The sequence below is a fragment of the Pangasianodon hypophthalmus genome, chromosome 1 (genome assembly GCF_027358585.1).
Source record: "Pangasianodon hypophthalmus isolate fPanHyp1 chromosome 1, fPanHyp1.pri, whole genome shotgun sequence".
NCBI lineage: Eukaryota > Metazoa > Chordata > Actinopteri > Siluriformes > Pangasiidae > Pangasianodon > Pangasianodon hypophthalmus.
In genome coordinates this window covers 12,032,657-12,052,196 of record NC_069710.1, presented here as the reverse complement: position 1 = coordinate 12,052,196, position 19,540 = coordinate 12,032,657, and the positions used below count along the sequence as shown (strand labels likewise).

The 19,540-nt window shown below is 39.8% G+C and overlaps 3 protein-coding genes across 7 annotated transcripts; all 3 read left to right on the top strand.

The window, feature by feature from the left end:
• The first annotated feature begins 161 nt into the window (after positions 1–161).
• LOC113534162 (uncharacterized protein C7orf50 homolog) lies at positions 162–4,100 on the top strand. Of its 4 annotated transcripts, none has more exons than XM_026926791.3 (7): positions 162–269; positions 1,640–1,754; positions 2,173–2,304; positions 2,621–2,779; positions 3,004–3,227; positions 3,317–3,398; positions 3,711–4,100. In XM_026926791.3, the coding sequence occupies exons 2-7, from the start codon at positions 1,722–1,724 to the stop codon at positions 3,900–3,902; spliced, it is 822 nt and encodes a 273-aa protein (XP_026782592.3). In that variant the 5' UTR covers positions 162–269; positions 1,640–1,721; the 3' UTR covers positions 3,903–4,100. The 4 variants fall into 4 exon arrangements, with proteins under 4 accessions (XP_026782592.3, XP_026782591.3, XP_034159587.2 ...); XM_026926790.3 differs by having other exon boundaries at positions 3,001–3,227; XM_034303696.2 differs by lacking the exon at positions 2,621–2,779.
• Positions 4,101–4,567: 467 nt separating this feature from the next.
• Positions 4,568–9,005, top strand: LOC113534161 (retinol dehydrogenase 13). Its single transcript, XM_026926789.3, has 7 exons — positions 4,568–4,779; positions 5,101–5,219; positions 5,858–6,013; positions 6,206–6,310; positions 7,258–7,470; positions 7,669–7,770; positions 8,460–9,005. The coding sequence occupies exons 1-7, from the start codon at positions 4,715–4,717 to the stop codon at positions 8,765–8,767; spliced, it is 1,068 nt and encodes a 355-aa protein (XP_026782590.3). The 5' UTR covers positions 4,568–4,714; the 3' UTR covers positions 8,768–9,005.
• Positions 9,006–10,972: 1,967 nt separating this feature from the next.
• On the top strand, positions 10,973–19,297 carry decr2 (2,4-dienoyl CoA reductase 2, peroxisomal). 2 transcript variants are annotated; one of them, XM_026925964.3, is made up of 10 exons: positions 10,973–11,014; positions 11,165–11,256; positions 13,172–13,240; positions 13,390–13,441; positions 13,545–13,680; positions 13,943–14,067; positions 14,953–15,046; positions 15,886–15,990; positions 16,130–16,318; positions 18,938–19,297. In XM_026925964.3, exons 2-10 carry the CDS (start codon positions 11,177–11,179, stop codon positions 18,970–18,972), a joined length of 885 nt encoding a protein of 294 aa, XP_026781765.1. In that variant the 5' UTR covers positions 10,973–11,014; positions 11,165–11,176; the 3' UTR covers positions 18,973–19,297. The 2 variants fall into 2 exon arrangements, with proteins under 2 accessions (XP_026781765.1, XP_026781766.1); XM_026925965.3 differs by having other exon boundaries at positions 16,130–16,369.
• The last annotated feature ends 243 nt before the right edge of the window (positions 19,298–19,540 follow it).

The following is a 19,540-nucleotide window of genomic DNA, read 5'->3' as shown; positions in this document are numbered from 1 at the left end:
AACTGAAATTCTAGCGTTCCGCCTTGTCTACTTACTTATATATATATTATTATTATTATCATTTACAGGTATTTCTTAATAGGATAATAATAATAAATCATGCGTCTGCTAACGTTTGCAGCGACAATAAAATTTAAGGAAAAGTAAAAACCTACAAGTGCCACAGAATGCGGAAGTGGAGGTAACCAATCAGAAGGCGAGGCTGTGTGTAACCGTAGAAACGTCCGGAAATGTGGTGTACACGCTGCTGCCTGAGAAGCACGAGACGGGTATTATAAACAGCTTTGTAAACCTATATATATTTCTTCCTGTAACTAAGTGTCAGTTTTAATACACAGTGTAGTTAATAATTAAAACTATTTTAGTTTTTTTGGAATTTGTTTATTGATTTTTAATTGACTAGCAATAAGTAGAACCATGTAGAAGGGGAGAGAGAGAGAGAGAGAGAATTAGACTAATGTAAACATTATGAATGTGAATTATTAAACTCCTTCTTAGTAAGGAGCAGGATGAATCTCAGAAAAGTTTTATTTACAGTCATGCTTTAAGGTTAAGGATTATGAGTTGAACATATTCAGAACAAGTCAAATTGCATTTATAATTGAGTAATTCAGAAATGAACTATGGGCCCAGAGGACAGACTTGTGGTACACCCCTGCATGACAGTGGCTACGTTTAAATGCACATCAATATTCTGATATTAATCGGAATTTGGCAATATTCTAATTAGTTTCGAATCATGTAAACGCCGCAATCCATTTGCCCGATTCATATTAATACGATATTCTCATTCCCCAAATTCTGATTCCCACCCCTGGAATATGCCTGTTTTAATTGGAAATTTGTTGTATGTTATTCAGAAAATCCACTGAAAGGAGATAAATGCGCATGCTAACAGATGCTTAGCTGTAAGCTAGGTATTTAGTAATGGCAACTCAGGCATACTTACAACAGCCATGAACACAGGAATATTCTGATGCCTGTACGCATATAAATGTTGTATTCGGAATATGGCTGCAACCCGAATGTGGACCTTAAGTGGAATTTGACGTGCATGTAAACATAGCAAGTGGCTTTATTTGTAATGTGCTTTTTTTAAGACTGAGGTGGGACTGTTTAAAGCCGGTTTACGCTGTACAATTTTAGGCCCGGTGTTGTTGACGCACATCATAAAAGGATTTAGTCGTAAGTTGAAATCTGCGATCTTGGATGGCCGATTTAGTGCCATTGCAACCAAAGAGAGCTGAAAACAAAACAAAACAAACAAAAAATCTTGTTTGATACTTGATACTATGTCTAAATGGTACTTGTCTAAAAACCACTAATAAGGGGATGGCATAGGATTCAAACTCATGAGACAACTACGAATATAGTAGTAACGATGATGAAACGTAAACGAAACATGCTAAGGACAGAAAAATTATCCTTATTACTTCAAGCTCACATATTTGTTTCTGCAAGCCAATTTTCATCATATAATCTGACATGGAGAATATCACAATCTGTTATAGAACTGGGATCATGTCATGCACTGCTGTAATCACACATTGTAAATCGGATTAAGTCAAGTTCTGAGCCTGTTTTTTCTAAAATGTGTTGGTTGTGTATCTGACTGTGTGTATTGTGTGTGTTCAACCAGAATTCTTGTTAAGAAAGTTAAGTCTCAGGAAAACCAGGCCAGACTGTTGCAGCCAGCTGTGGACCTCAAAGACACAAAGAAAATGAAGAGGAAAAAGACAGAGGAGGCACCCGAGGTGTGTGTATTAGTGGGAATTTTTACTTAAATGTACAATATGTGCATTTCAGTTCAACTGAATTATATTTGCATAGTGTTTTTTACAATAGATATTGTCACAAAGCAGAAACCTTTAAAAGAATCCAGCTGTAGATGTAGATGCCTAATGAGCAAGCCAGAGGCGATAGTGGCAAGGAAAAACTCCCTGAGACTTCATGAGGAAGAAACCTTGAGAGGAATCAGACTCAAAACAGGATAGTGGATAGTGGGATTGTAAATCATTACAGTATACAGGTGTAGAAGAGCAACGACAAACCTCTGTATCAGTGCCATATCAATGCTGAGTTCTGTATTCAGAATGGCTGATTGCTCTATACAGTATGTCTAACTCACATTTTGAAAAATCTCAATGTCTCGATGACGTGTTTCATTTCTAGAACTTGGAGGTGTGTGTCCCTATCAGCGAGGTGAAGAAGAGGAAGAAAAAGAAGAAAGATGGCAGTGTAGATTCCACAGACACTGTTGATGTGACAGACGATTGTACAAATGAAGAGCTCAATGGCAAAAAGGTGTGTATTCTTTCCTCTTCATTGTCAAGAAGTTGGATGCTTCTAAGCCTGGACTTGAATGGTTTTATATCAGCCTGAAGAAAATCTCCCAGATGCTGCTGTAGATATAGCATCCTCCACCCAAGCGAAAACGATCTTTGAATTATAAGGACAGCTTTGTTGATGGACACGAGCTTCCATGCTGTGCACTCTCGGTTTCAGAAACAGAAATTACAGCTGAGCCACATGGCCCACACGAGTGCATTTTATGTCCATAAATAACACAATCCCTCATTTGTATAAACAGTCCTATGATGTGAAAGTTTCTCATTTGCAGAAATCTGAGGATTGTGAAGCTGTTAGTGGGGTGAAAAAGAAGAAGAAGACGAAAAAGGAGAAAGATGTCCATGTGGACACTACAGAGTCGGCTGATCTTACTGAGAGTTGTAAGAATGAAGAGCTTAATGGCAAGAAGAAAGAAACGTACAAAACCAAGGTGTAACATAGTGGAGCATTTTTCCTTATTTTTTATCCACGTGTAATCACTGAATGTCCATTGATATTATTGGGTTATTATTATTTTGCCATCATTTTTTCCTTAAACAACATCTTCAGAAACGTTCTCCCTAGCTAAAATAGATCCATTTAGGGAAAAAAAGCTGCAGACATGCAGCCAGGCATGTTAATCTTATCAAATCTCCCCTTTCTTATTTTAAGCAGCCTGTAATAACCGAGAAGGACGGAGTGGAAGAAGAGGAAGGCATGGAGGACGAGGACGGGGACGAGGAGGAGCTGAGCCCGGAGGAAAGACGAGTGCTGGAGAGGAAGCTGAAGAAGATTCGGAAAAAGGAGGAGAAGAAGAAGCAAAAGGAAGAAGGGAAGTCTGAGAAGGAGGACAGCAAAAGCAGCATTGCGCAGACGCAGGCTCTGGAGTATCTGACATGGTGAGAAACACACACACACACACACACACACGGTATCGTTATATAGGAGCTAGAATTTCTCATCCAATGTCATTTGCTTGTGTGTGTAGCTGGTCCGAGAAGCGAGACGAGTGGAAGTTCCAGAAGACGAGGCAGGTGTGGCTCCTGCAGCACATGTACGATAGTGAGAAGGTACGACGCTTCAGTCCTTCACTGGGACTGATGCAAAAAAATGGCCACACCTCCTTCACCTGATACTGACATTTAAAAGCCACACCTCCTACATTATGATTGATACACAGAGGCCACGCCTACTTCACTGTGACTGACACACAAAGGCCACATCTGAAAATGATGCACAGAAGCCACACCTCCTTCAGTGAAACAGATACACTGTCACTGATGCAAGACTGACATACAGAGGCCACACCTCCTTCACTGAAACTGACACACAGGCCACGCCTCCTTCACTGTCTCATTTTCACCTTTCTTTCTGTGTCTCAGGTGTCGGACGCTCATTTCTCAGTTCTCTTATCGTACCTGGAAGGGCTGCGAGGCGTGGCTCGGGAGATCACGGTGCAGAAAGCAGAGGCTTTGGTTCGATTTGGGGCGGGTCCAGAAGGAGAAGAAGGCGGGGCTACAGAAGCACAGAAGAAGACACAACGAGCCAGAGAGGTCATTCAGATTCTCTCATGAGGATGCAGGGAAAAAAGGGACAAAATCCTTTCATCATCCTCCATCTCTCGCTGTCTGTTGTCTTCTCTCTGACATGTCTGACATCTGTTTATACAATGATACGAAGTGCTGAACCGAGTCAGCAGACAGAAAACACATCTGTAAATATGTAGGACAGAAAAAATGCTTTTTTTTTAAATAAAGATATTTGCATTTGCATTTCTGTTGTCCACTTTTTCAAGTTGCTGTTAAATTATTTTTATTTCTGGGTGATTATTCTCAACTTAATTCATTATTTCATGCAACAAATGTGACTGTAACGAGGGAACCCCTGCAGCTGAGCTCAAGTCAAATAAAAGTATTTTTAATATTTAATAAAACATTTTATACCACAGCGCTTTTCTCGATTCTGATTGGTCAGAAGTTTTTCCACGCCATCCTGCATAAACTCTAAACATTACCAATAGAATATGACTAAAAACCAATCCAAAAGTGTTTTAATTTAAATTTTACTTCATTTTATTCAATACTCCTTACAGTGTTTTATATTTCCACCAACAGGAGGCGTTGTTTGCGTTGCACTTTGGTATATTGATGCGGTTTGTAATGTCCTTGTCCTGTGATTGGCTAGTTGTCCAGCGTCTACGCAGGAGTTGGAATATTTTTAGCCAATCACAGACGTGGAGGCGGGACTCTCTGTAATACGGGTAGGAAACGAAATAACGAACACTTTAAGGTCCAAGGTGGCGTGATATTCACCTTGCTGATGTGTTTAGCTAATATGCGTTGGTATCCCTTTGTCCAGTGTATTTAGTTAGACTTAACCTACCACAATGAGTAGATATATCCTTCCTGCGTCTGTATTTGGGACTGTTTTTGGCTGTGCTGTGTTGTTAAAGTAAGTGAAATTAGCCGGGTGGTTAGCTAACTATGGCTGAGTCTCAATTCTGTGGGAAGTTTAGTGCATAGTGTATAGTGTATAGTGTATAGGGGAAGGCATACCCAGTGTATTGCGCTTATATATGGTGTAGAGAGCCATTTAGAAATTACCCATTGACTCACAGGTAACTCTAGAGCTCAGGTTTAATTAAGGCTGAAATACTAAAAAAATCCTATACCCTGTGTACTGCTCTTACATGTGTCATAGAGAACCCCCTGAGAGTGACTTGCTTTATACATCGATAACTATAAGTTTATTTCTCACCATTTCCCCCTGCAGGAACCATCTGACAGGAGGCACCTGCCCAAGTAAAGCCAAGATCCCTGGAAAGACAGTGGTTATAACCGGGGCCAACGCCGGGATCGGAAAAGAGACAGCCCGGGAGCTGGCCAGGAGAGGTACGGCTCGCTTCTGCCCATCTCCATGTGATGCAGAATCCAGTCCTAGGGTCAGGAGAAAATAAGCAAATAATAAACAAAAAATAATAATAATGCAGGCTCGGAAGGTCACTAGATGAGATCATAAACAAATTTGCGTAATCATCAAATCGCCACAATCATTTGCATATGAAAACATGAAAAAAAGATTTTCTGAAGACACATTTTTCTAAACAAACAGTGCTGATCGGTGATTAGTTGTTAGAACAAACAATGGTGATTGGTGATTAGTTGTAGGGACAAACATTAGGTGATCTGTGATTGGTTGTTAGAACAAACATTGGTGATCAGTGATTGGCCTTTGGGACAAATAGTGGTGAACAGTGATTAGTTGTTGGGACAAACAGTGGTGATCTGTGATTGGTTGTTAGAGCAAACACTGGTGATCAGTGATTGGTCGTCGGGACAAACAGTAGTGATTAGTATGTCGAAGACCGTTCTTGTTTCGACCCCTTAAGGTAATTTGACAAACATCACCTGAGATGATAAAAATATTGGAATAATCTTTAAGACAAAAGAAAAATGTGAGGGAAAGTGAATAAAAGTGCATTAAAACAGTATAAAACCCAGCCTATGTCTTTTCTTGTATTCCTGTGCAGGAGGAAGGATTATTATGGGATGTCGGGACATGGAGAAGTGTGAAACAGCAGCACGTGAGATCAGAGGTTCCACCCTGAACCCTCATGTTTACGCCAGACACATCGACCTGGCTTCAATTAAATCCATACGGAGCTTTGCTGAGAAGATCAACCAGGGTAGGACACACACACACACACACACACACACACTCAAACAGACACACACTTTTATTCATAAGGCTCATAATAACTGTAAACACGATGAACAGATGGTCATTTTTAAATTCTTAAAAGCTATTTATTATTGTATTACCAATTATTAAATGTTTATGGGGACTTTAAACTCTGCATGTGTGTGTGTTTTTTCAGAGGAGGAAAGAGTGGACATTCTGATCAATAATGCTGCGGTGATGAGGTGTCCTCCAGGGAAGACTGAGGATGGATTTGACATGCAGTTTGGAGTCAACTACTTGGGTGAGAACATAGCATTAAAGGAAAAACTGAGTCTAAGGTTTAAGTTTAAACTTCTTTCATCAACACATTGGTCTAGTTTCACTTTAGTTCCCTACATTACCCACAATGCTGTTCAACTACTTGCTGATAGTGGTGCCAGTGAGATTCAGCCCTTGCTTCATCTCTACCTAAAGAGAGTGATGCAGCGGCACTTTAGTCCTTCAATCTGTCCAGCTGTCTCACCACTTATCTGTACACACTCGTCATGTCACTACCAGCTGTGGAGAAATATGGGGATGATTCCATGTCTGAAAACATCCCATACTGAAAAGCAAAACCTTCAGTGCAGTGTAATGGTTTCTTCGATAAAAGAAGAACAACAAGAAACTATAAAAATTATAGAAACTATAAAGGACATTTTTTTATTTGAGTACATGAGTAAAGCTTAGGACTGTGACTGAACAGTGATTGCATTTCAGTGTGGCATGACTGCAACGCACTGATAAGAATTTAGATTCACGTCTGACACAAAGTTAGTGTTTAATTCTTAAAGCAGTAACCAGCTGATGCTGTTTTTATTATTATTATTATTATTATTATTATTATTATTATTATTTAAAGAGATAAGGTGATGTAAGAGCAATGTTAATAGGTTGAAGGTTTTGCTTTTCAGTGTGGAACGTTTTCTTCATGTCACTCATGAAAAGTAAAATTTTTTTTTTTTTTTTAACCCATGTAATTGCATCTTTCTCTGCCATGGAACCTTGTCCATAGAAAAGAGCACTGCGCAATCAACATTATGAAATGTTCTTCATTAAAATTAAAATTCATAACCTTCAATTTAAAAGTATCTTCTTTTTCTTTTAAATTTAACAAGCATCCATGATCTCTTTGATAAAACGTCCCGTCTGTAGCTTTAAACAGCTACGTATACAATAGTGACAAACGTCTCATATCTCTGGTTCTAGGCCATTTCCTCCTGACCAATCTGCTCTTGGATAAGCTGAAAGACTCCGCCCCCAGCAGAGTGATCAACCTATCGTCTTTGGCGCACATCATTGGTGAGATTGACTTCGATGACCTGAACTGGGACAGGAAGAAGTTTAACACGAAGAAGGCGTATTGTCAGAGCAAACTCGCCATCATCCTGTTCACACGAGAGCTCGCACGCAGACTCGAGGGTCAGTGAGTGTGTGTGTGTGTGTGTGTGTGTGTGTGTGTGTGGGTGTGTGTGGGTGTGTGTGTGATAATGAGTGTGTGATTGTTTCAGGTATCTCTCATGGTGGAAGGAGCAGGATCGGGAAACCCTGGTTTATTTGATTTAGTAGAAACTATAACGTGTGTGTGTGTGTGTGTGTGTGTGTGTGTGTGTGTTATAGGTACTGGGGTCACGGTATACGCCCTGCACCCTGGAGTCGTCGCCACAGAGTTGGGTAGACACACAGGCATGCACCAGTCCCAGTTTTCCAGTACTGTACTCAGTAAGTCAATCTTTTTTTTTTTTTTTCTTCTCAATAGATGTTCTGCTGCTCAGATATATCATTATTTAGAAATATTAACACACACAACATCTGGGAATATAAGATCTTTGATGGTGAGCCATTGTATGTCCTAGTACCATAAGAAAATTTAGAATTAAGAGTGTTATTATGATTTTCCAGTAACAGCACGTCCTGAAGTGTTTTATTGCTCATATATCTTTTTACTTCTATCTCTAGAAGTTATTAGAACCAAAAAACAAACAAACAAGCAAAAAAAGTTTCTCTTACAAAGGTCCGACACTGGAGACTACTTCCACAGAGCTTCGTCATATCAATAATTCCACTTTTTTCATTGTTAAATAACAAAACATTTGTTTTTCCATTCGTTCATCATACAAGTCATTGTGAATTAATTGTTACTATAGAAATTATAACCTGTTGAGAACAAGTCAACTGAGTGACACCCAGAACCATTGTCACGAGCTGCTGTTATAGGAAATGAATCAACACCTTCTGACCTTCACCTTGTAAGAACAGCCCCAGTCAGAAGTACTCTGAGAAGTCAGACAGATTGTTCTAGACACACGCTGTTTGTGTGAGGATTGTGCTTGCTTATTTTTAATCGCCATCCAACCAAATCCAAAGGGGTCAGAACTTCCGGTTGCTTTTTCACCTGCGCTTTACTCTAGGTCCAATCTTCTACCTGCTGATAAAGTCGCCCGAACTTGGCGCCCAGCCCAGCGTCTACCTGGCTGTTGCCGAGGAGCTGGCGAGCGTGAGCGGTCGTTACTATGACGTTATGAAGGAGAAAGAGCCTGCCCCTCAGGCTCTGGACCAGGAAGTGGCAGTCAGACTCTGGGATATCAGCGCATCTTTGGTGGGTTTAGAGACCACTGTTTCTGTACCAACTTCTTCTCCAGAGACTGTAACGCAAGTTCTGCCTGAGCAGACTCAGACACACCCCTCAGAGCCTGCTGCTGCTATGACGACCGTGTAAGACTGACATGACTGGCATTGAGGCAATGTGACCTGATAAGGGACCTGAAAACGCTGCTACAAGTGTGTTGGATTACTTGATTTGTCATTCTAAACTGTTTAAGGTGCCTTCTTCTGAGGTCACCCAAGCCAAACAAAGACCTGCAATATGTAACAATAACAGTCTTTTTACAAGCCACTTGAGGTGGAAATACTTTTTCTGTTCTAGGGACTGGCATTAAAACATATATTTAAAACAATGTTCACGGTTTCTTTGCTTTGCTCTTTAGATTACTTTGTAAACTGTTGCATAAAAGCAACAGAACACTCATGGTAATGTGTTTTCACAAATAACATTGTTGCATTGATGATGAAATGCTTTAATAGACATGACTTTATTATAGGAAGGTTCATATTATAGGTTCATTTTCCCAAAGTAAAGCGACGTAAGACACTCGGAGGAAAGTGCTATCTACCCTCTTCTGCATACATGAGCTCACAGACTCATGTGATTAGCTAGTCTTGCTGTGATTGACAAGGGAGAGAGAGAGAGCGCACGAGAACCAGGGTATGCCATCCATCCCACTCTCTAGCTTATTGGCAAGCTTAATAACTAAAAGATTATGAGTATGGGTTCTCAACCTGGTGGTTGGGGGAGATTTTTTACCAACTACCATTTATAATGTACAGTAGTTTGATGCACATATAGTTGATTTATGGAGTGCTAATTAATAATTAAAATGATCAGATTATCCATCCTTCCATCCATTTTCCGTACTGCTCGTCCTACACAGGGTCATGGGGTGGCCTGGAGCCTGTCCCAGGGAACTTGGGGCACAAGGCAGGGGACACCCTGGACAGGGTGTGGACAGTTTGGAAATGCCAGTCAGCCTACAACTCATGTCTTTGCACTGGGGGAGGAAACCCCCAAAGTACAGGGAGAACATGCAAACTCCACATATAGGCAGAGATTCGAACTCCTAACCCTAGAGGTGCAAGGCAAACGTGCCCCCCACCATCAGATTATTATTACTGAAATTTCATAATCTTCAGTTTGTAGCCTACTACAGCTCTTAACGTCGGTTAAAATCCAAACCTGCCATCTCTTACAGCCACAGCGTGGAAGTGATAGTCATTGGATTAACAAACTTTGTGATCATGTACAGTGGTAATGCATGTTTATAATATTTACAGATATTTGCACGTTACTAAACCAGTGCAAGAAAGCATAAAAATGAACGCTCCATTCCCCAGTGTGACTTTACAGTCATGAAAATATTACGTGAAACGCACATGAACCCAACTAAACCGACAAACCAAACAATTAGCTAGCACTGACTTATGGGACGCAGGGTTCAGTGCTTTTTCTGGATTTAGGTTGGATAAAACAGTCAGGGTGAGATGCACACATTTGACTACGTCTCCTGACTTGGATACGCTGCAGTGTGACGCACAATCCCAGTCCTCTCATTAAACACGGTGAGTGCAGAGCGCCTGCAGGTGTGAGCTCTTACAGTACACGCGGGGATTCCTAAAAACATCGTTAAATGTGTAAATATAAAGAACAGATGTGTTATCTAGCATTCTGTGGATCGTCCACGTGAGAAATTTGGGCCCTAAAATGGAGTCATTAGCCAAAGCATGTTGAGGTAAACGTTTTATTTTCAGGTTAGCCTCTTGATAAGATTTATTTATTTATTTATTTATTTTATTTTATTTTATTTTTTTTTAGTGCAATGTTTTGACTACAGTTTCTAGTTTTATTTTGGGGTTAGGTCTGGGTTAGAGTGGAAAGTTTGGATTATAGGTTAAGGCTTTATCTTGAGGTTAATGTTTTATGAATCAGCTTTATTTTGAAGTTCAGAAAAATTGATTTTTTTTTTTCTTTTTTTAATCAGACCCTACCATTTTATTTTGAAGTTAATGTGAGGTAAACTGTTTTGCTTTTGTAGCAAGCACTTTCTATCCTGGGAACACTGAGTGTGAGGCAGGAATACACCCCGGACAGAACCCCAGTTCATCTCAGTCTATCAATATTTTCTGTTCTAAATGTTCAGCTAGCTAGTTAGCTATACGGTACAGACTCCATGTCCCATAATGCACCGCGGGGACACACGTCAGCCGCGGGTCTGTCCAAGGTCCGGGGGAAACTCGGCTGTGTTGTGTTGGATTGGAGCGGAATAGATTTTAGCAGAAGTTTGATGATATAACTTGTTTTCAGGTGCATGACTGCTCGGTAGTGGTGGAGCTGTGGGTTTATCAGGATCAGGTAAAGCTGCAGTGTGATTCGGAACCCAACTTTCAGCGTTACTGTCTCCATGCAGCCTTTCTGTTGGGTTATTCACTAACACTAATGCAGTACTCATTTACTAATGAAACCCCGGTTTACTCACGCTGATGGTTTTATTCTGTCACGCAGCGGACTGAGAGAATGGCGGAGGCTCCGGAGGACGTGCACGCGGATGAGTGTCTCAGCACATACACACACATCTACAGCCAGGACCTGCTCAAGTACACACACACACACACACACACACACACACACACACACACACACACACACACACACCCCTCCTTTATTCCTTTATTCTATTATTCCCTTATTTCCTTTATTCCCTTATTCCTTTGTCCCTTCATTCCCTCATTCCTTATTCCCTCATTCCCTCATTTCCTATTCCCTTCTTCCCTTCTTCCCTCATTCCCTCATTCCCTTATTCCTTAATACTTTTCTTCCCTTATTCCCTTACTTCCTCATTCCTTATTTCCTTATTTCATTATTCCTTATTCCCTTATTTCCTTATTCCATTTTTCCTTATTCTCTTATTTCATTATTCATTATTCCTTATTCCTTTATTCCCTCATTCCCTTATTTCCTTTATTCCCTATTCCCTTCTTCCCTTCTTTCCTTCTTCTCTTCATCCCTTATTCCTTATTCCCTTATTCCTTTGTTCCTTCATTTCCTATTCCCTTCTTCCCTTCTTCCCTCATTCCCTTCTTCCCTCATTCCTTCCTTCCCTTATTCCTTAATTCTCTTCTTCCCTTCTTCCTTTATTCCCTTACTTCCTCATTCCTTATTCCCTTATTTCCTTATTCCTTATTCATTTATTCCCTTATTCCATTTTTCCTTTGTTCCTTATTCCCTTCCTTATTATCTTAACTACTTCTTTCTTATTTCCTTACTTCTTAATTTTTACTCCTTAACCTTTATTCCTTGTCCCTAGTTTTTATCCCTTACTCTGTATTCCTGATCCCTTATTCAACTTTCTGCATGCTTTAGCCCATATATTCTACTCCTTATTCCCTTATTCCCTTATTCCTCTTTCCTCAGTCCTTATTTCTTATGCCATATTCTTTATCCCTTATCCCTTATTCCCATACTTATTATCCTCACTGCTTAATCCTTATCCCTTATATCCCTTATTCCATATCCATTATTCTTCAGTCCTAATGTTTTATCACTTATTTCTTAGTCCTCACTCATTATCCCTTATTTCTCTTCCTCATTCCTTATCTTTTATTCCTTACTCCTTATTCCTTATCCTTCATCCCTTATTCATTCCTTATTTCATACTCCTTCTCCCTTATTCCTTAACCAGTGATTCCTTTTCCCTTAATTTTTACTCATTATCCCTTATTTGTCATTCCTTATTCCCTATTCTTTATTCATTCTTCCTCATTCTAAATTACTTGTTCATCTTACCTCATTCCTTATTTCTTCCTCCTTATCCCTCGTTCCTTATCCGTTGCTCCCCATTTCTTATTCCCTTACACCTTACGCCTTATTCCATATCCCTTATAATTTCATAGTCCTTACTCATTATTCCTCATTCCTTTTCTTCATTCCTTATTTCATACTCCTTATCCCTTATTCCTCTTCCCTCACTCCTTATACATCTTTCCTCATTCTTAATTCCTTGTTCATCTTTCCTCATTCCTTATTTCATACTCCTTCCCTTTTATTCGTTATCCAATACTTCTTATTACTGACTCCTCATCCCTTATTTCTTACTCATTATCCCTTATTCCTCATCCCTTATTCTTTATTACTGACTCCTCATCCCTTATTTCTTATCCTATATTCCTTTTTCCTCACTCCTCCTTCCTTAACTCTTATTCTTTACTGTTTATTCTTTGTCCATTCCTTATCCTTTACTCCATATTTCTTATCCCTTACTCCTTACTTCTTATCTCTCATCCTTTATCCCTCCTTCCTCATTCATTATTCCTTATCCCATATTCTTTTTTCCTCACTCCTTATTCATTATTCTTTATTTCTCCTTCCTTACTCCTCGCTCCTCATTCCTCATGCCTTATTCCTTATTCCTGATTTCTTTCTAGCCAGGTCAGGTGTCAGATGATTACACAGAGTGAAATGCTGCCTAGATTTGATCTCCATATAAATAATTGAATTCGTATTGTCTCGTAGGGATCAAGTGGCCTTCATAACGGGCGGCGGCTCCGGCATCGGCTTCCGTATCGCTGAGGTTCTAATGAGGTACGCCGCTTTTGGTTATTACTCTGTTTCTCAGGTGAACAAACCTACATTAATGCTTCCTCATATTGTACTCGAACCTCAGGAGTGTGTGTCTTTAGTAAAAAAATACTTAATCAACAAACAAGGCAATAAAGGTACGTCTCTTTCAGGCACGGATGTGACACGGTCATTGCCAGCAGGAACCTGGAGAAGCTCACTGAGGTATTCTGCCCGTTCCAGAGGCTCCAACATTACAGATAAAGAAACTCCATTTCAGCTTATGAAGTATTTCAGCTCTGTATTTTATATTTGTGTGTTTTTCTAGGCGGCTAAGAAGCTGACCAGCGCGACGGGACGACACTGCCTGCCCCTGCAGATGGACGTGCGTCAGCCGGACACCATCTCTACCGCTGTGGACGAGACGCTGAAAGAGTTTGGACGTGTTGATATTCTTATTAACAGTACGTTGGGTTCTTCAGTGTCCTGGATACTTATATGCTTTTAAAATATGTGCTAATATTAGCATTAGTGTCTAAGGGCTAGGCAACATATCAGATTCATCAAATGTTCTGAAAGCGTTTGTGTGCATTATAAAAAAGGGAAAATATGTATTATTCCACATCATTAATTAGAGTAATTTAAAATGTCATGCTCAATGGTAGTGCTCTCTGTCCATCTTTTGTAAAGCTTAGTTTGTCTGTCCTTGTCGTTGTGTCTATGCAGACGCAGCAGGGAACTTCCTGTGTCCTGCCACTGCTCTGTCCTTCAACGCCTTCAAAACAGTCCTGGAGATTGACACCATGGGGACGTTTAACACCAGCAAAGTCGTCTATGAAAAATGGTTCAAGGTAAAAACAAACAAACAAAAACAAAACCATCATCTGAACAATATCTACTTTCACTTCATTATTTCATCAAAAGCATCATTTGTCACTAATATGTCATCATATCAGATGTTAATCATTAAGACACCTTATACCATAGAGCTGTGGTATTCAAATTAGTCGAAAGGTGTTGATTAATTTTCTATAACAGCAGCTCTGATAGTAGATCAATGCTCTCATCCTAATACGTCATTTAAACATAACAATAAATGTGGTGTTATTTTAAAAAAAAAAAAGGAAAATATATCATTGTTGATATGTTGATGTTTTCTGTAAGGAGAGGTTTATTTAACTTTTATGGAAGGAGTCTCCAGTGTCGGTCCAGCTTTGTAACATGACACAAGTTTTCCGCCTCTGGAAAGTCTTCAGGATGGAGACGTTCACGCATTCTGGTTTCTCTGTAACATGAGAAGCTGCTTTTTTTCCCTCTTATTAACAAAGAGAAGAAAAGAAGAGACACTGGTAGGGGAGAGACTGTTTGTAGTTGCTATAATGTAAGTGAGTTGTTTTGCAGGATGTATCACATCATTAAACCTATATAAAAATGGATAAAAAGTATGATGTGTGTTCGTTAATAAGTTAAGAATTGTAATCGTTGGCAAACTGCTGTGGTAAAAGAGGAATAAAACACTTCAGGAAGTACATACGTAGAAAAACAGTACATACTGTATATGTTGCATCAGAAATTAGGATATTCGGGTTGATTGTAGTTTCGGGTCGTAATTACTCAAACAGCAATAATGATTTGTCTCATTTTTAAATAATAATAACTATCAACTGATGGAAAACAGTTCTTGATTATTATTGTGTTTATGTGTGTGTGTGTGTGTGTGTGTGTGTGTGTGTTAGGATCATGGTGGCTCCATTGTAAACATCTCAGCCACACTTGGATACAAAGGTCAAGCACTCCAGGTGCATGCTGGGTCGGCAAAAGCCGCCAATGGTGAGTATGTCTCACTCTCCTTTCACTCTAACAAACGACAAGGTGCTTCTATCGCTTATTGTTTGTCTCTTGTGGGCGGGTAGCAAGTGCTACTGTTGTTATTTGTGGGCGTGGCGAACATGGTGAATTGTTTTTTTTTTTTTTTATTTTGTTGAAAGCTAACTACTTAAACAGGGTGAAAATGGATTGTTGATACGTGCTCAGCTTCATACTAGCATTGTTGGCAGATTAGCAAAGCAAGTTACTAGCTATTTAGACTCATCGGGGACGCCATTGATCTCTGCTACTTCCTTCCAAGCTTCCTTTTAATTCGTAATGTCTCCCTACACCCGTAATGAGAGGTCGTATATGACAGGATAAGATGAAACCACGGGTATAAGTTTTTCCTCCATTTCTGCATGGCGAACAGTAATCAGATGACTGGGGAACTGTAAAAACGTCGGACCACACACACCATATGATTGGTCTGAGGAATCATTCAAGCAAATTGTTTGGATTTGTCAGGTTTTTTCACTTTCTAGCTTGTAAATGTGTATGTAGGGTTAAAGGTGTGTGTTGTACTACTATATACAGTTGCAAAAGTATTTAAAGTATATACTATATAAAGTTACAAATCGAATAATCTAAATAATCATTTTGTATCTCCTTTTCTGAATGTGCTTATAAATATTTTCTAATAATGTGTATTCTCCATCTTTATAACTATATCTTTATATCATTATAACAGGTACATGTTTTTCTGTTTTCAGCCAAAAACTATGGGGGACGCAAACTTTTGCACTGAACTGAATAATAAGTACCATGAAGTTGTATGACTTTTTTCCTGCGTGTGTGTGTAGATGCCATGACAAGACACTTGGCAGTGGAATGGGGTCCCAGTGGCGTGAGGGTGAACACTGTGGCACCGGGTCCAATCTCTGGCACTGAAGGTTACCGCAGACTTGGTACGAGTTTGTATTGACATCATGGGACTTGGGATATGGTGGATCATCACTTCCTGGGTTAAGGGGCATCCACTGATAAGTAGAAAAGAATTAACAGGATGATTTCCTGTCTCTGTTTTGCTCTCTCGTTCTGGTTCAGGTGGCTCCGCTGCGGAGAGCGCAGGAATTTTCCGGACTATTCCGCTGCAGAGGGCAGGAAATAAAACGGAAATGGCGCACACTGTTCTTTTCCTGGCGAGCCGCGCGGCGTCGTACGTCACTGGTGCCACAGTGGTGGCGGACGGAGGGGCGTGGCTTACCTCGGCCAATGATGTGGAGCGCCTGCTGGGTATACACTCATCTCGCTCTGCTAAACTTTGAGAGGCAGCACTGCACACAGGTGTGTGTGTGTGTGTGTGTGTGTGTTTGGGAAGGAAAAGAAGTCCCATATGTAAAGGAAATAAATATGCATACACATATATTTTAAATTATTTAAAATGGAGTGTATGTGTGTGTGTGTGTGTGTGTGTGTGTATGTATGTATGTATGTGTGTGTGTATATATATATATATATATATATATATATATATATATATATATATATATATATATGTACACATACACACATTAATAGGAACACTTGTAGCCCTGCCCAGCTTCAGTTATTGTGCCAAACGGGCTGGTGTGAATATTTCAGAAACTGTTGATCTCCTGGGATTTTTACACACAGCAGTCTCTAGGGTTTACACAGAATGGTGCAAAAAACAAATACCATCCAGTGAGCAGCAGTTCTGTGGGTGGAAACGAAACGCCTTGTTGATGAGAGAGCTCAGAGGAGAATGGCCAGGCTGGTTTGAGCTGACAGGAAGGCTACGGTAACTCAAATAATCACTCTTTACACCCGCGTTGAGCAGAAAAGCATCTCAGAATGCACAACCTTGAACCGGGTGGGCTACACCAGCAGAAGATGAGGCTGTAACGTTAGATTCTGTAGTCTCCGTGGCTGCATTGCATGATTTAATGCATTGCACTGCTGCCACATGATTGGCTGATTGTCTAATTGCATGAATGAGCAGGTGAACACGTGTTCCTTTTAAAGCATGCTGTATTAATGTAAACCAAATATATTTGGAATTTCAATGCTCGGATGTCACATATATTTTCTACATGAGAAAACGTGTATGTGTATTGGTCTTCCACGTGGGGCTCTAGTGTTATGCTGTGTTCACTAACAGGCTACTAGGGATGTAGCATATAGAGCTATAATCATACATCTTCATCACGGTAGAATAAGAAGATGTATTTTTACTGTTTATTAGGAAGGAGTCTCCAGTGTCAGTGCTTTGCAACAGATAGAAAGTTTTCCCTCATGGGGAAAATGGGGATTTTGTGCTTAGCGATTTTTCAGTAACAAGATAAGCTGTGTATTTTTGTCCTTTTAACTTCAAGAGAGGAAAAAAAAGATGATGGTGAGGAAATTACTTTTTCTTCTATTTAATGAAACCTAATACTGCAAAAAAGGAGTATTAGGAGTATAAGACCTCATAACTGGTGCTCGGTAAAAGTAATGGTTGTTGAGTTAACATTGTTTGGGATAGAATATACGTCACTGTTCATAGACATTTCTGGCATATGGTGATCATAATGCATTATGGGTAATACATACAATCCTTTAGCCAAGACTACTCAGTGTGAAAATTGCAGTGGGCAAGAAAATGTTAGAATAGAGCCTTAAAATTGTTACATCCTAGTTAAAAACACAGAGCAATAGACTATAGAAGTTTGAAATGTCAGTTTTCTCATAAAATGCACATCCCTCGTTGTCCTGTATGTTACTGTGTGATATTATTAGTGTGTGCGTTTGTAACGTTTACCTGTAAGCAACTATGAGCGCTTAATGCATAAGACTAATTCACTTCATTGACTGATTACACGCTTGGTGTGGTGCTGCTCTTCTCTTCTTTGCTTTTCACTGCCAACAATACACACATACTTTACTAACCCAAACACACACACACGCACACACACATTTCAGAATGATAGTATTGATTTTCACAGTTCAGATCTGGAAAAATCAGGCATGTACACACGAATCGTTGTTACTTTTATAAGCTGTCAATTGATTAGGTTTTGAAATTACTCACATCCGTGCATTGCTCCAGCTGCATTGTTACATTTTGATTAATTGAAGTAAATTATAATTTGTACTAATATTTTAATTAACGGAAGAAATGGGCAAAATTTTGGAAAGTTTGAATTATTTTATTCTGACAACAAGAACACAGGCCACGCCTCCTTCTTTACTGGGACTGACAGGCACCGAGGCCACGCCTTCTTCTTTACTGGGACTGATAGGCACCGAGGCCACACCTCCTTCTTTACTGGGACTGACAGGCACCGAGGCCACGCCTTCTTCTTTACTGGGACTGACAGGCACCGAGGCCACGCCTTCTTCTTTACTGGGACTGACAGGTACCGAGGCCACTCCTCCTTCTTTACTGAAACTGGTAGGCACATAGGCCATGCCTCCTTCTTTACTGGGACTGATAGGCACCGAGGCCACACCTCCTTCTTTACTGGGACTGACAGGCACCGAGGCCACACCTTCTTCTTTACTGGGACTGACAGGTACCGAGGCCACACCTCCTTCTTTACTGGGACTCACATGCATTGAGGCCATGCCTCCTTCTGACAGTAATAGAAGCCACACCTCTTTCTTTACTGGGACTGGCAGGCACAGAGGCCACACCTCCTTCTTTATTGAGACTGATAAGCATAGTGGCCATGCCTTCTTTACTAAAAGTGACAGGCACCGAAGCCACACCTCCTTCCTACTGGGCCTCCTTTTTTACCAGGACTGATAGGCACACAGGCCACGCCTCCTTCTCTAGTGCTGACAGTCATTTTGTATCACTTTTTTAAAAATATTTAATTGCTCTCATTTTTTTTTCTGATTTTGCTTTTTTAGATCTTTGGTCACAAGAGAAAAGGAAAGACAAATAAACCTGATCTGGGAGGAATGGAGACAAAAACAGTCATCACAGATTCTGATCATTAAAATACATTAAATAATGAGAGATACTGCATACAGCCAGCCGTTTTCATCAATTCGTACCGCATGGTAGGTATGATGCTGGTCTGTAGAAAAAATCATGTACCTAATGTGCCTTCTGGAGATATGTATTCTGTATGCAAGATAATTATTGTTAATGACTGGATATATATAAAATAAGGGTTCCTGAAGGGTTCTTTGTTTTAGGTTACTTTTCCAAAGAGAATTTGAAAGGGGAACTTTCTACATTATAAGTGCAAAAAAAAAAAAAAACAATCACAGACCCCATCAATACAGATTTATTTGACAAACATACACTTAAAAAATGGACATATTATTTAAATATGAACAATAATTTTCACTGAGTTTTTTAAAAAAATATTATTATTTCTTTACTTTCTACCCATAGAACCCATTTTTTAATAAAATTGTTGTTAGACCCCATGCAATGGTAGGTTGTGTTTTACACCACTATAACAAAATTATAACAGAATTAGAAAACTAAGGACCCCTTGTCGA